A 15,458-nucleotide genomic window follows, 5' to 3' on the forward strand; every position below is an offset into this window, starting at 1 on the left:
CGGGACCCACGAGGACACAGCGTCCCCACCGACCTCCGCAGCCTCGAACCCTGGGCGGCCGTCCTCCGGCTCCTGGGGACTGCCTTCACCCTGCGCGACACACACGGTCCCGCGGTACGCGGTCCAGACACCCCTTCCTCTCCCGCTTCCCCTGCCGTGACCTTGCACTCTGCTCTGGGGTCACCAGATGGAAGGGTGCGAACGCAGGTGGCCCAGGTCCCCCGCTTCTGTCCCCTCCTGAAACCAGAAGCGAGGTGTGCGCGTGAGGGAGGGACGCGCCGAGCCCTGTGGGGGCCCGGCCCCCTGGCTCACCGAGGCCGCGGGCACCTAGTTCAAGCCTCCCTGACCTTCCTTGCCAGGACTTTTGGCCCGAATCGTTTGTGAACCTGCAGGCCCTCCCTCCCGCTTCTGGGTGGGCTAAGTGACGTTAATGAGAAGCCGACAGCCAGACGAGCTGTCTTGGCCTCTCTGGGGCTGGGGCCCTGGACCGTGTTTTTACACCCTCTCTGTTGCTTCTGAGGCCCCCCGCCCCCGAGGCCTGAGAGTCGCAGCTTCTCAGGGCCGACTGTGACCTTCCATTCGTCTGGTTCCGGCCGGACCAGACCGCAGGGAGGAGGGACCTCTGTCCTCGGGTGCAGTCACCCTCCCATTTACGTTCCCCCGTGCTCCCTGGAGCTCACGTTCAAGGTTGTGCCCCTGACAGGGCTGTGCACAGGCAGCCGTCCCCGGAGGCTGACGGAGAGCGTCCGGGAGCGAGCCACGGCCGCTGACAGCAGCACGGCTCGATGACCGCAGAGCCCGCGTCCGGGATCAGACTTGCCTGACCCGCCGGCCCGGGGCTGGGGGTCACCTTTGTCAGGAGCGGTTACTTCGGAAGACAGCCCTGGCCTTCTCTGAGTTCCAAGAGGCCCTGGGACCCCGCTCCAAACCCAGCGCCCTCCGCAGCCCCCGGGTGAACCTGCAGGGCTGCAGGAAGAGGTCATCGGCCCCCGTTCTCTGTCCCCGCGCCCTGTCCCCAGGGAGCAGAGCCGCCCCTCGTGGGGAGGACGTGCCAGCCACTTCTGGGCAGGAGCGGGGCCGGCCCCAGGCCCCTGTCCCCCGGCTGTGCCGCAGAGGGTGACCTCCCCGCCCCGGCTCCGCGTCGTGGGGGGCTGATCAGAGTCATGCGCTAGTTTCCCACCAGGGTGTGTGACGTTTTCATTCCGTATCTCTGAGGCCGCTCTCTCCTCCCCTCGGGGGAGGGTTCTTTTTTCTTTTTTTAAATTTATTTATTTTGAGAGAGAGAGAGATTGAGAGCGCGGGGCAGGGGAGGAGAGAGAGGGAGACAGAGAATCCCAAGCAGGCTCTGCTCCATCAGCACGGAGCCCAACAACGGGCTCGATCCCACGAACTGTGAGATCGCGACCTGAGCCGAAAACCAGGAGTCGGACGCTCAACCAACTGAGCCCCCCCCGGGGGTCCCCTCAGAGAAGGGCTCTTACACCTGATTGTACGTTAGCGCCCGATGGGGCGTGTTTGTTTTCATTTTTTAAGCAAGTAATTCCTGGCTGGATCCCTGTGCCGTCGGTGGTCGGGAGGCGGGGCCCTTGACCTGCCTTTTCACGAAGGTCGAAGGTCGGTTAGAGGATTCTGATGGGCAGATTGGTTTGGAAACTGCTATAGATCCCTCCCCCGCGCTCCCCTCCTCATCTTATCGGGTGCCCTCACCCCTCCTTCCACCCTCCCACTCCCCACCGCCCACAACACCCGCCCCGCCAAGCAGCGTCCTCTCAGCAGGTAAACAGGCTTACGTTTCTTGAATGTGCTTGTTGAAAGCGTGGTCCTCGCCCTTGTCCTGCAATCCCGCACCTCGTTCTCTCCCAGACCTCTGACCCTCTGCTTCTGCTTTGTCACCCTGTCAGACCTCCCCCTGCAGAGGACACTCGTGGCCAGATGCGCCCCTGCTCCCACCCGGTCCCTGGGCCCGCAGCCCAGCATCCCGAGTCCCTGTTTACGCTCTCCCGACCATGGGTCCCCGGGTCACCTTGTAGAGCGGAAAACTGAACCCAGACCCGGCTGGGCCCTCTTCCCCTCCTTCTGTGCAGCCGCTCACTGGGTCCCGGGGCCACCACCTCCTCGGGTCTGCCTGCCTTGTCCCCGCGGCCACCCTGGCTTCCCGCCTCTGACCCGTCACCGGGATCTTGGCACCCTCTCTCCTCGCAGCCTCCTGCCTCACCCCTTCCGCCCCGTTCTCCCCTTGGGGTCACAGCGTGTGCTCTGTAATTAGAACCCGACCGTATAATCAGTCCCCTGTCGAATCCCTTCCCAGCGAATGCCAGCGGCTGGAGAGGGAAGCCAGGCCTCAGGGCCTCTCCAGTCTGACCACTGCCCCCCCGGGCCCCACTCTATTATTTTTAAATTAAATTATTATTTTTTTTTTTAGAGAGAGAGAGAGAGTGCAAGAGTGGGGAGGGGCAGAGGGAGAGAGAGAGAAAGAATCCCAAGCAGGTTCTGCGCTCAGCGCAGAGCCCGACTCGGGGCTCGATCCCACGACCCTGGGATTGTGGCCTGAGCCCAGATCAAGAGTCAGACGCTCAACCGACTGAGCCACCCAGGCGCCCCTATTTTTTTTCTACTGAAGCGTGAGCCGGCCTTGTCTCCCTCGCTCCCCTGTGTGCACCCTGTGTCGCCGCTCCTTTCGAGGTGCCGTGTGCCCGCGAGGGTGTGAGCTCCCGAGACGGCGGTGGGCCAAGCCCCCTCCCTCCTGGGCTCCACATTCCCTGGACCCGGTAGTGGCCCACGGCTGGCGCTCAAGTGGAATAAATTTAGAACTAACACGTTACCGTTGGGTACCGCTCTTTATTTAGCGGGTGAGACTCATTGAAAACAATTAACACCTCTTCGTACGAAAATGTGCTAAAGCCGTTTTTCAAACTCACTGCTGAAAAGACTAAAACGATGTTTTCATACTGTGAAGCTAGGCCCTTACCCCTAACCTTCCTGTGGCACCTGTAAGCTTATAACGGCAAAAGGGACCTATGACCATCATTTCCTAATTAGCGAAGTTATCGGTCCCGGTTAATGACGGATTCTTCATTTATCCACACGGACGCAGCTGCTGGTGACATACGTAACGTGTCGTACAAGTCAGTGCGTGCGCGAGGCGCTTGTGTTTTGGCGCCCAAGAGTTATCACGAGCACGTCAACGCGGGTCAGAGGGCAGTGGCCGGGAGCCCCTCCCACACCTCACGCACGGAAGGTCGCCTCCTCTTTCAGACAAAAGGTGGCCAGCCCGTCTCCTCCTGGCAGACGAGCCGGCGTCTTGGCCAGCGTTGCCGTTTCGCACCGCCCCGCGTGCCCACGGAGCGGCCGGTTCCGTGGCAGGCGGGTGGGGGTACGTAGAGGCCCAGAGGCCTCTGATGGGCTTGGTGATTCCGGCCAGGTTCCCTCTTTGGGCAGCTGATGGACGGGTGCCTTTCGAACTCTAACAACCTCTGAGCTCAGGGACAGTCGCCTGATGCTCAAGACGTCCGTGTATATAGCAGGCTGAGCCGTATGAAACCGCTGTTCCCCGGCTATTCTTGACCCATGAACGTGGTAATCTCACGTGGTCTGGCCCAAGGAAAACAGGCCGGGAGCCTGAGGCTTGGCCGCAGCTACAGAACAGAGGGTCACAGGAATTCAGCCAGATCCCACCGAGTCCGGGCACTGCGGCCACAGGTCACAGAGACCCTCTGCTTCAGGGTCTCCCGTGAAGGACTCTGGCCCCGGGCAGGGTGGTGGGGGGAGAGCTTCAAGGATATTTTGCAAATCACGAAGGATGAGGGTTCTGTACTTTTTTTTTTTATTGCGTTAAAATTCGCACAGCAAGAAATTTACCGCCCCAGCCGTTTTTAAGCACACAGTCCAGCGGGATTAGGAGCGTTTGTAATTGTTCCCTAGCCACCACCCCCACCCGTCCCCAGAACTTTTGTTGTTCTGCAAAACTGAAACTCTGTCCTCATTAAACACTAAGCCCCCTTCTCCTCTCCCCCAGGCCCTGGCCATCACCATCCTATTTTCTGTCTCTAGGAGTTTGAGCGTTCTGGTCACGTATATGGGGTCACACAGTCCTTGTCCTTCTGTGACTGGCTTATTTCACTCCGCATGACCTCCTCCAGGTTCATCCACGTCGTAGCAGGGGTCAGATTTCATTCCTTTTTAAGGATGAATGACATTCCAGGGTATTACGCACCACAGTTTGCTTATCTGTTCATCTACCTGTAGACACTTGGGGCGGTCACGTGTTTAAAAAAAAATTTTTTTTTAATGTGTATTTTTGAGAGAGAGACAGAGACAGAGCATGAGGAGGGGAGGGGCAGAGAGAGAGGGAGACACAGAATCCAAAGCAGGCTCCAGGCTCCGAGCCGTCAGCACAGAGCCTGAGGCGGGGCTTGAACCCACGGACTGTGAGATCCGTGTGAGACGTGTGACCAGAGCCAAAGTCCGACGCTTAACTGACGGAGCCACCCAGGAGCCCCAAAAATGTTTATTTATTTTGAGACAGAGAGAGAGCAAGTGGGGGAGGGGCAGGGAGAGAGGGAGACACAGAATCGGAAGCAGGCTCCAGGCTCTGAGCCATCAGCACAGAGCCCGACGCGGGGCTTGAATTCACGGACCGCGAGATCGTGACCTGAGCTGAAGTCGGACGCTTAACCGACTGAGCCACCCAGGCGCCCCTAGGGGTCCGAGGCTCTAGCCATTGTGCACAATGCTGCCATGACCATGGGTGTGCAAATATCTATTTGTGACTCTGCGTTCAGTTCTTTTGGGTGTATATCCAGAAGTGAAGTGGCTGGCTTATGTGGTAATTCTATTTTTAATTTTTTGAGGAAGCCTCCGTATGTTTCCCACAGCAGCCGACCTAATTTACCTTATTTATTTATTTTTTTACCGTAAGGATGTAACACAAAGAGCTCAGGCTTCTAAACTAGACAGCTCCGGGCTTAAATCTTGGCTTGGCTGTGTGGCCAAATCACCTAGGCTCTCGGAGACGTGGGGTTAGTAATAACTCCCTCCGACGGTTGTAAGGGTTAGAGGTGCGGTAGGCAGGGGGAGGGTAGCGCGGTCTAGCGCACCGTATGTGGGGGGGGGTGGCATCTGTGTCATTTTTCCCTGATTTTCCCCCCACGTGCCCGTGTTCAGCGTCTGCTCTCTTGCTGTTCCTGTAGCGTTCTCTTTTCCCTGCTGTCCACGCGGGTCTGTCTGATTTCCCACCACGTGCCACATGCTGGGGGCGCACGCTTCCCGAGAGTCCCTAAGTCCCCCGTCTCATCCTGTGTCCACTGCCGAGCCCTTGGGTCCGTGTCCCCATCGCTCCTCAGCCGCTGCCTTTCCGGTCTCGGACACTCGCAACCCACAGCACCTGCTGACACATTAATTGTCCTGAATCACTGCTCCCGTTAGATCACTCTCCTGCTCCCAGTGCTGGCCGAGCTCTGTTTCCCTCCGCTCAGGGGCGTGCGCCCTCTTCAGGCATTCCAAGCCCTTGGCAGTGCCCCAGCAGCACCCCCCACCCCATGTCACCTGCCCCCACAGGACCCCGCGCTGCTCCTGCCTGCGGGAGGAGGCTGGAGTTCAAGTGCCCTAAACCGGGGCACACCCGGGGCGGGGGTGGGGGTGGGGTGGAGGATGAGGGGCCTGCTCACCCATCTGGGGGCTCCCAAGGGCGGGGACTGAGTCAGGTTTCTGAATGAGCCGCTGTGAGACCTGAGTAGTGTATCCGGCCACATCCCGCAGAAGGGGGGGGGGGGGTCCAAGCAAGTCTCTGCGCCCCCGGCCGGGCTGTCCTTGGCTGAGAGAGGAGGGTCTCCCGGCTCTGGGCTGGTTCCTGGGTTGATCTTAAGTCCGCGGTTGTCACACTTCAGTGGGCATTTGCGTGGAACGAGGAACTCGCTTAGAAATGCAGGTTCGCCTGCCTCCCTCCCCCAGATCTAAAATCAGATCCAAGGCGGGGGGTGGGGGGGGACCCAGGCATCTGCATTGTTTCCAGTTCTGCTGAGAAGTAACTGACGCCCGTCAGCGGGTAAGCGTGAGGCGTGGGGCGTGATGGTTTGACTGACATCTGCTGTGAAGTGATCGCCTGGGTGGGGGGAGAGGGGGTGTGGGGGGGGGTTCAGCTCACATCCAGCTCTCCTGCAGAGACGATGCAAGGAGAGAACAAACTCCTCTCCCCACGTTGAGCTCTCAGGACTTACTCTGAACCTCCCTATGTACCACAGCAGTGCCAGCTCCCGTCACCAGTCTGGATGGACACCCCCCCAGGGCTCACCTCGACCTGGGGTGTGCACCTTGTGACCCCTCCTTCCGGCTCCCCCGCCCCCACCCCTCCTCTGGTCTGTTTTTTCTACGATTTCGGCTTTCGTTTCGTTTTAGATCCCACATATAAGTGAGATCACGTGGTATTGTCTTTTTTCTGTCTCTGGCGTGTTTCACTTAGCGCAGTGCCTTCAAGGTCCACCCACGTTGGCACAAATGGGAGAATTTCTTCGCTTTTTAAGGCTGAATAATATTCCATTGTGTGTATACCTCATCCTCTTCATTCATCCACCACGGACATGTGGGTTGCCTCCGTATCTCGGCCACCTGCTTGGTAAATTCTGCAGTGAACGTGGGGGTGCAGGTATCTTTGGATCAAAATGGAAATGCGGGACCATACGGTTGTTCTATTTTTAACTCTTTGAAGAAGCTCCCTCCTGTTTCCCACAGTGGCTGCACCAGTTTGCCTTCCCACCAACAGGGCACGGGATCCCTTTTTCTCCGCGTCCTCGCCAACACACCTGTTGTTTCTTGTCTTTTTGATTCTAGCCATTCTGATGGGCGTGAGGTGAATCTGAGTGTGGTTTGATTTGCATTTCCCTGATGATGGGCGGTTGTTGAGCATCTTTTCACGTACCTGTTGGCCATCTGGTTGTCTTCTTGGGAGAAGTGTCTGTTCAGGTCCTTTGTCCATTTTTTTAAAAAAAAATTTTAATGTTTATTTTTGAGAGAGTGAGCGAGAGAGAGAGAGAAAGAGAGAGATGCATGGAGTGCGAGTGGGGGAGGGGCAGAGAGAAAGGGAGACACAGAATCTGAGGCAGGTTCCAGACTCGAGCTGTCAGTACAGAGCCCGACGTGAGGCTCTCATGAGGTCATGGCCTGAGCTGAAGTCAGACACTTAAGCAACAGAGCCACCCAGGCGCCCCTGCCTTTGCCCATTTTTTAATTGAGTTATTTGTTTTTCTGCTATTTAAAAAAAAAAAACTTAGGTTTATTTATTTATTTGAGAGAGACCCCAAGACAGTTGGAGTGGGGAAGGGCAGAGAGAGCGGAAGAGAGAAAGAATCCCACAGCAGGCTCCACGTTGCCAGCGCAGAGGCCCGATGCAGGGCTCGAACCCAAGAAACCGTGAGATCGCGACCTGAGCCAAAACCGAGAGTCGGACGCTTAACTGACTGAGCCAGCCAGGTGCCCTTGTTTTTCTGCTATTGAGTCGTAGGAGTTCTTTATGTATATTGGATACTGACCCTTATCAGATGTATTGGTGTGCAGATAGTTTCTCCCATTCCACGGGTGGTCTTTTTGCTTGTCGATGGTTTCCTTGCTGTGCAGAAGCCTTTGGTTGGACGTAGCCCCACGTGTTATTTTTTGCATAGTTACTTGAGCTTTAAGTGTCCTCTCCAAGAAACCATCACCAAGCCCCACGTCAGTAGAGCTCTGTGTCTGTTTCCTTCCAGGAGTTTCTTGGTTTCAGGTCTTACGTTTAAGTTCTTGGTCCATTTCAAGGTACTCTTTGTGAGTGGTGTGAGGTATGGGTCTAGTCTCGTTATTTTCTATGCGAATATCCACTTATCCCAGCGCCATTTATTGAAGAGACTGTCTTCTCTCTGTCAAGTATTCTTGGCTCCCTTGTCAAAGAGCAGTCGACTCTCTACGCCTGGGTTCCTTTCTGGGCTCTCAGTTCTGTCCCATTGGTCTGTTTGTTTTTATGCCGGTACCATATTGGTTTGACGATCGTAGCTTTACAGTACGGCTTGCAATCAGGAAGCGTGACGCTTCCCACTTCGTTCTTCTTTCCCTGAGTTCCCGGGTCAGCTGAGGTCACCACTTTTGCTTTGCAGATGGGCAGAGCCACAGGCTGTGCTCTGTGTCCAGGTGCTGCCATTAGCGGGCCTGTTGGGTGGGCTGCACAGTGTCCGTGTGCCTGGCATGCTGGAGGCGTGTTCCACAGTGAGCGGGGCTACAAACTAGTATCCTGGCCTGGTGTGGTGGGAGAAGCGGTCTGAGGCTGGTAAAACTCATTCCTTGTTGTCTTAACTCTGGCCAAGCCATGCCCCTAGTTCCCTGGGTGAGCAGGTGCACTGGTTCCCTCTGCTGGCTTTGCCTGCCCTTGTCCCGGCGGCGGGAGCCCGGCCGGGCTCATCAGATGGGGCAGCAGGTGGGGCTAGGGAGCTAGGGAGGGCAGCCTAGAGCAACTCTCAATTTTCCAAACACACCTTCCATTGGGAGGGGCTGGGAGCTGGCCTTGGGGTCGGCTGTGGATTAATCCTCTTGCCTATGCGCAGCAGGGAAACCCTCCAGTTGGGCCTGGCTTTGCCCCCCGGGGTGATTAGCCTGCCCGGCCTCTGGCCTGGAGGGTTTCGGGGTGTTCCAAGTGGCTGGGAAGTCCCCTGCACAGCATGTGGGCTGGGACGCAGCTCCCTCCCTGGGCAAGCCGGGCTGTAAGGCCGGCAGAATCCTTTGTTTGGGGACCCAGAGCAGACAGATCTGATTCTGCACCGATCCCTGGTGAGCGTGTGTCACCGGCTTTGGGGATTGCGACGTGGGCCCTGCGGGTGTGGCCCGCGTGCCCTGATCTGTGCTGGGTGCTTTGGATCGCCCCCGCCCCCGTCGGAGCCGGAGATGTGCCTGCAGTCCCGTGGAAGGAGATCAGAGGGAGGGCGCCCAGAAGGGACTCGGGGGCGGGGGGGGACCTCTGGTGGTGGTGCGCTGGCCTGGGGAAGGGGCTGGGGGGTCAGGGTGTAGCCGCTGCTCTTGTCCGTCCGACGTGGCCTGTGTTGGTCTCTGCGGTATGAGGGTGCTCTCGCCTCACCGCCCCCGTTCTTGGAGTCATCGGTGGTGTTTGCTCATGAATACTTGTTGGCTCTCCTTTTGGGGAAGGGCAGTGACGTCAGCAAGGACCTCTGGTGCCGTCTTGGTGACGTCACTCCCTCCAGGCGTCTGCAGGTTTAGCACACAGAGCAGGGGCGATGCAGGTGGTCCTGACACGCACGGGACGCTGGGTGCATTTGGACCCTCGAATTCCACCTCCCGTATTCAGGTGCTGCGCTGGGGGCTGGGGACAGTAGGTGAATGGGATGCCACCTGGGGTCCCAGAGGGACTGTCAGCCCTTCAGGCGGCAGAAGAAACACAGTCGGGTGGCAGTTGTTAAGAGGAGGAGGGTGGGTAGGGGTCGGGATCAGGAATCAGCACGTGGACTCGGGTCAGCCTTGGATCTGAGGCACCAAGGGGTGGGCCCGTGGGAAAGGCCACCTCGGAAGCCAGCAGGGGGCCACTGAGATTGGGCAGGGACGGGCCAGAAGCCCGGGTGCAGAGAGGGAGGAAATGGGCCCCCGGGGTAGCTTCCCCGAGGCGTGGGAACCGTGAGGAGGAGGGGGTGAGGAGCTCACCGGTCTCCCTGGCTCGTTTCCGGAATGGCCTGCTCTCTCGTCTGGACCTGCTATGGCACGTCACCCCCGCCTGCGAGGCAGTGGGAGTCGGCAGCCCCTTTAAAGACGCCCCCTACGGGGCACCTGGGTGGCGCAGTCGGTTTAAGCGTCCGACTTCAGCCAGGTCACGATCTCGCGGTCCGTGAGTTCGAGCCCCGCGTCGGGCTCTGGGCTAATGGCTCAGAGCCTGGAGCCTGCTTCCGATTCTGTGTCTCCCTCCCTCTCTGCCCCTCCCCCGTTCATGCTCTGTCTCTCTCTGTCCCCCCCCAAAAAAATAAATAAATGTCGAAAAAAAAAATAAAAAAAATAAAGACGCCCCCTAGGTTTTAGGGGCGCCTGGGCGGCTCAGTCAGTTGCACATCCAACTCTTGAATTTGGCTCAGGTCATGATCCCGGGGTCATGGGATCGAGCCCCACTTTGGGCTCCGTGTTGGGTGTGAACCTGGTGGCCCGGAGTGTGAGAGCCCGTGAAGGAGGGATTGGCGTGTGGGCTGTAGACTGGTTGGTTCGCAGATGAAAGTCCATCACTGGCCCTGGGGGGCAGTCTCTGGGGGGAGGGGCAGTCTCTCGGGGGGGGGGCAGTCTCTCAGGGCAGGGGGCAGGACACCAGGTTGTCAAAGCTCGAGGGACTCCTGGCTGACACCTGCTTAGCGTGGAAGGCGGAATGATGCCCCCCAGAGATGTGCACACCCTGACCCCCAGAGCCTTGGAAAATGTTCCCTTCCGCAGCGTAGGGGGCTCTGCAGACGTGACTACGGGAAGGACCTTGCGACGGGGGGGGGGTCTCTCTGGCTGATCGGGTGGGCCCAGCGTCATCACAGGGGTCTTACAGGAGGGAGGCGGGAGGGTCAGAGTCAGGGAGAGACGTGAAGGTGTGGGGTGTGGGAGCAGGGGTGGCAGAGGAGGGATGTGGGCGCTGGCTGGGCTGGTGCGGGAGGGGCCGGGAGCCCATAAACTCGCAAGCCGAAGAGCCTCCGGAAGGGACCCCAGCCCTGAGGACCTTCCAGACTCGCGACCTTCCCGAGCTGTAAGAGGGTGGTACCCGCTGCTCGAAGCCGCTGAGGTTGTGGTGGCTGCTGCAGACAGGGGACGGCCACGTCAGTCCTGCTGTGGGCTGCCGCGAGGCCCCAGGGCCCAGCAGGAAGGCAGCCTGGCTCCAGGCAAATGACAGCTGCGTCGCGACATTTCCCGTAGGGACCTGGGAAGTCCTAACCGGTAAGGGCCCCTTGGACACATGCACAACCTTGCTCTGTGTGCCCGTGGATGTGCGGTAAATCTCAGGCTCCCCGTCCCCATCCCCCACTTGCAGGGATGGCTCGTCGTGGCCCCAGGACCGTGCGCCCCCTCAGGCTGCCACATGGGCCTCGCCGGCGTGGGGCTAAGAGGCGGGCGGGCCAGAGTGGGAAGGTGCTGGATGCCGGCCCGCTCCTCTCCGAGCCCCTGGGGGGTTGGGCAGCTGGGCCCCCGGCCGCCGTCAGCACGCAGGCCACCGTGTCCCCGGCACCCTCCGAAAGCTGTCCCCTCTGGCCTCTCACAGGGACGTTCGTCTCGGCCTTCGCCGTCCTCTGCGGAGCCCGCACCGACCTCCCGGACAGGCACGTGTGCTGCGTCTTCTGGCTCAACATCGCGGCGGCCCTCATCCAGACCCTCACTGCCATCGTCATGGTGGGCTGGATCATGAGCATCTTCTGGGGCATGGACATGGTCATCCTCGCCAGTGAGTAGCCCGCCAGCGCCCTGCTTTCTGGGGCGAGGGCCGGGATTCGGGGGGACGGGGCAGGCGCCGAATGGTCTGGGCGGCTGTGATCCTGCGGGGTGTTGGCGCTTTGCAGGCAGGCCCGCCCCTCCCTGGAGCCCGGTGCTCAGGAGGGCTCATGGGTGTCCTCGTCACTGGAGTCTGCAGCCCCCTGGCACAGGGGACCCTCCCCACGCGCCCGGCCCAATGCCTGCAGGGAATCCCGAGTGCAGACAGGCAGAGACCGGGCCAGAGGGCGTAAGCAAGAAAGACAGAGCTGCTCATCAGCTCAGACGCATCGGCCTCCTCTTTGTCAAGGAAGCAGCCCCCGAGGACCCTGAGTGGCCGGGGCGTGGCCCGCGTGAGCTGAGGTCCCTGTGCCTGGCATCCCCTGTCTCCATCCTGCAGTTTTCCAGAAAGAAGGAAAGCCTACCTGGCATCTCTCCCCACGGGACGCCCTGTGACTGTGGCGTGTGTTTTGTTTCGTTGGACAGCCAGGACAGCACGATTTGCCTCCTCCTTGGGATCTCAGCGTTGTTCGTTGTGCTGCGTGAACCCTTGCCGATCATTTGGCCCGCACTTGGTGCACACACAAAACTGTTCTGTGCGAGTGCTTAATGTTACAAAGTCAAGTTTACCAAAAATGACTTGATGAACCTTTAAAAAATAACCTGGCAATATGCCTGGAGATAAACCTAACCGAAGAGGTGAAAAATCGATACGCTGAAAACCATAGAAAGCTTATGAAAGAAATCGAAAACGACACACCCCCCAAAATGGAAAAAACGTTCCATGCTCCTGGATTAGAAGAACAAATATTGTTAAAATGTCGATACTCCCCAGAGCAGTCTACATATTCAATGCGATCCCTATCAAAGTAACACCAGCATTCTTCACAGAGCTAGCACAAACATCCTAAAATGTGTATGGAACCAGAAAAGACCCCAATAGAGAAAGCAACCTTGAAAAAGAAAACCAAAGCAGGAGGCATCACAATCCCGGACTTCAAGCTGTGTACAAAGCTGTCATCATCAAGACACTGGCACAAAAAGAGACACACAGATCAATGGAAGAGAATAGAGAACCCAGAAACGAACCCACAAACCTATGGCCAACTAATCTTTGACAAAGCAGGAAAGAATATGCAGTGGAAAAAAAGACTCTTCAGCAAGTGGTGCTGGGAAAACTGGACAGCGACACAAAGAAAATGAAACCTGGGCCACTTTCTTACATCATTACACAACAATAAACTCAAATGGATGAAAGACCTCAATGTAAGAGAGGAAGCCATCAAAATCCTCGAGGAGAAAGCAGGCAAAAAAACCTCTTTGATCTTGGCCGCAGCAACTTCTTACTCAACACGTCTCCGGAGGCAAGGGAAACAAAAGCCAAAATGAACTACTGGGCCCTCATCAAAATAAAAGCTTCTGCACAGCGAAGGAAACAATCAGCAAAACTAAAAGGCAACCGACAGACTGGGAGAAGATACTTGCAAATGACATATCAGATAAAGGGTTAGTATCCAAAATCTACAAAGAACTTATCAAAACTCAACAGCCAAAAACAAATAATCCAGTGAAGAAAACGGGCAAAAGACATGAATAGACACTTCTTCCAAGGAGACATCCAGATGGCCAACCGACCCATGAAAAAATGCTTAACGTCACTCATCATCAGGGAAGTACAAAATCAAAACCACAATGAGGTACCACCTTACACCTGTCAGAATGGCTAACGTTAACCAACTCAGGACAGCAGATGTTGGCGAGGATGCGGAGAAAGAGGGTCTCTTCTGCACTGTTGGCGGGAATGCAAACTGGTGCAGCCGCTCTGGAAAACAGTGTGGAGGTTCCTCAAAAAATTAAAAATAGAACTACCCTATGAGCCAGCAATAGCACTGCTAGGAATTTACCCAAGGGATACAGATGTGTAATTTGTAGGGGCACATGCACCCCCAAAAGTTTATAGGCAGCACTATCGACCAAGAGCCAGAGTATGGAAAGAGCCCAAATGTCCCCATCGATGGATGAATGGATTAAAGAAGCGGTGTGTGTGTGTGTGTGCACACACACACACACAATGGAGTATATATAGATACACACACACACACACATGGAGTATTACTCGGCAATCAAAAAGAATGAAATCTTGCCATTTGCAACTACGTGGATGGAACTAGAGCGTATCATGCTAAGTGAAGTAAGTCAGAGAAGACAAATATCGTGACTTCACTCACGTGTGGCATTTAAAGATACACAACAGATGAACATAAGGGAAAGGGAAGCAAAAATAATATAAAAACAGAGAAGGAGACCAACCGTAAGAGACTCTTAAATACAGAGAACAAACTGAGGGTTGCCGGTGGGGTGTTGGGCGAGGAGAAGGGCTGAGGGGGTGATGTGATGGGTGTTAGGGAGGGCACTGGTTGGGATGAGCACTGGGTGTTCTGTGGAAGTGATGAATCACTATTCTATTCCTGGAAAAAAAAGATATTTTGATTAAAAAATAAATATAGTAAATAAATGATAACATCCCCCCCCCCCACACACACACACAAAGAACTAAAACCACCCACCGCTGTTTGGCTCTACAACGATAAAAAGAGATCTTCCAAAATGACTTGTAAACAAACAACACCATACTTGCCAAAAATGTACTGAAGGGTGAGGTGGTAACACCCAACGTCTGCTTTTCCCGGGACTTTCCTGAACTTTCTAAGCAGACGGTTTTGGCCCAAGTAGAGGAGAATCTCTATGAGGCCGACCTCCCTCGGTGCCTTAAGGAATTCTCACGAGTGCAGAATAGCATGATGTTGTTTTAAGCGCTAAGGCGTCTCCTGTTGTGGTTTGGACAGAGCTGGAGAAGGTGTACTGAGAGGCTTCACGAGGGTCTTTCTGTAGAGACGTGGAGGGAGCCATTATTGTTCATTTAAGAACGCTTTGGCGTGTTTCCAGTGGTTTCACAAATATCCCCTCAAGGTAAGAACACAAGCAGGCCTCCCGATATTTGCGACTTTCTTGCAAAGACGTCCAGGGCAATTAAAAAAAAAAAGTTCTATGTGGAACCGTGTTAGTAACCTAGTGACTAATACTTCTCAGAAGTACAAAACATCCTCAGGGGAAATTTTTTCAGTAAAATGAAATGGCTTAATGTTCTCTAAGCGTAAAACCACTGCTTATTATTATTTTAAAAAAAATGCAGAAAATGAGGAAGAGAGTGAAAAAAAAAATAGCAGCACGAATAAGGAAATATTAAAGATATTCAGAAGGAACCCCTGGCAACATTTGGCTCATCGTTCCAGAGCTTTTACAGAAATACATTCAAATGTATCTTACGCAGTTTTTAAAATTTGGATTATTTTATGGATATCGTTCGTGTTTGAAATTTGGTGAGGTTTTTTTGTTTGTTTCGCATTTCCATGTCTAGAAATATATGAGAATTTTAATTACTTTCAGGATCTCCTTTGGATGTCACGATTAAGTTTTTCCTTTGCAGAACATAGTTGAAAAAAACCTTTTGCAACTAGATGTTCGATAGAACGCTTTCTGGTGACGAAAACCACCGGTGGGAGAAGGGACCATGTCCGTCCGGCCCTGCGGTGGGTTCCCCAGTGGGTTCCCACTCCAGGGGGGGGCGGGGGGGGGCTTTTGTTGACCTTGAAACCAGGAAAGGCCGCCGTGTAAATCTGAGTTTGTGCTTCTGTTCAGTTCCCTTGCCATCACTTCAAGAGGAAACGACTTTACTTTTAATGTGTATCAGAGGGGAATTCTCTTTTACACTTTTCAATTTAAAACTAGCTGTTTCCGCAGCGCCCGGGTGGCTTCAGTCCGTTGAGCGCCTGACTCTTGATTCGGCTCAGGAGGAAAGAGTGGAGAACTTCCATACTGGACCGGTTTGGGCGAAAGAGACGAGTCCTGTGCTCGGGCACTGGACCCTTGGACAGACAAGGGGCATTAGGAGACCAGTTCGTGAAAGCAGAACGAACTCCGCGGATCGCACAGTTGCCTGATAACTGCCC

At 55.7% G+C, this 15,458-nt stretch overlaps 1 protein-coding gene across 2 annotated transcripts in view; it reads left to right on the top strand.

Moving 5' to 3' along the window:
- Positions 1 to 15,458, top strand: part of STUM (stum, mechanosensory transduction mediator homolog) — a 62,406-nt gene that overhangs the window by 38,194 nt on the left and 8,754 nt on the right. For both annotated transcript variants that reach the window (XM_030302855.1, XM_030302854.1), the window contains exon 2: positions 11,243 to 11,422. In XM_030302855.1, coding sequence (XP_030158715.1) covers positions 11,243 to 11,422 — 180 coding nt within the window. The remainder of the gene's footprint in view (positions 1 to 11,242; positions 11,423 to 15,458) is intronic.

This window comes from Lynx canadensis, chromosome F1 (assembly GCF_007474595.2).
Source record: "Lynx canadensis isolate LIC74 chromosome F1, mLynCan4.pri.v2, whole genome shotgun sequence".
In the NCBI taxonomy this organism is placed as follows: domain Eukaryota; kingdom Metazoa; phylum Chordata; class Mammalia; order Carnivora; family Felidae; genus Lynx; species Lynx canadensis.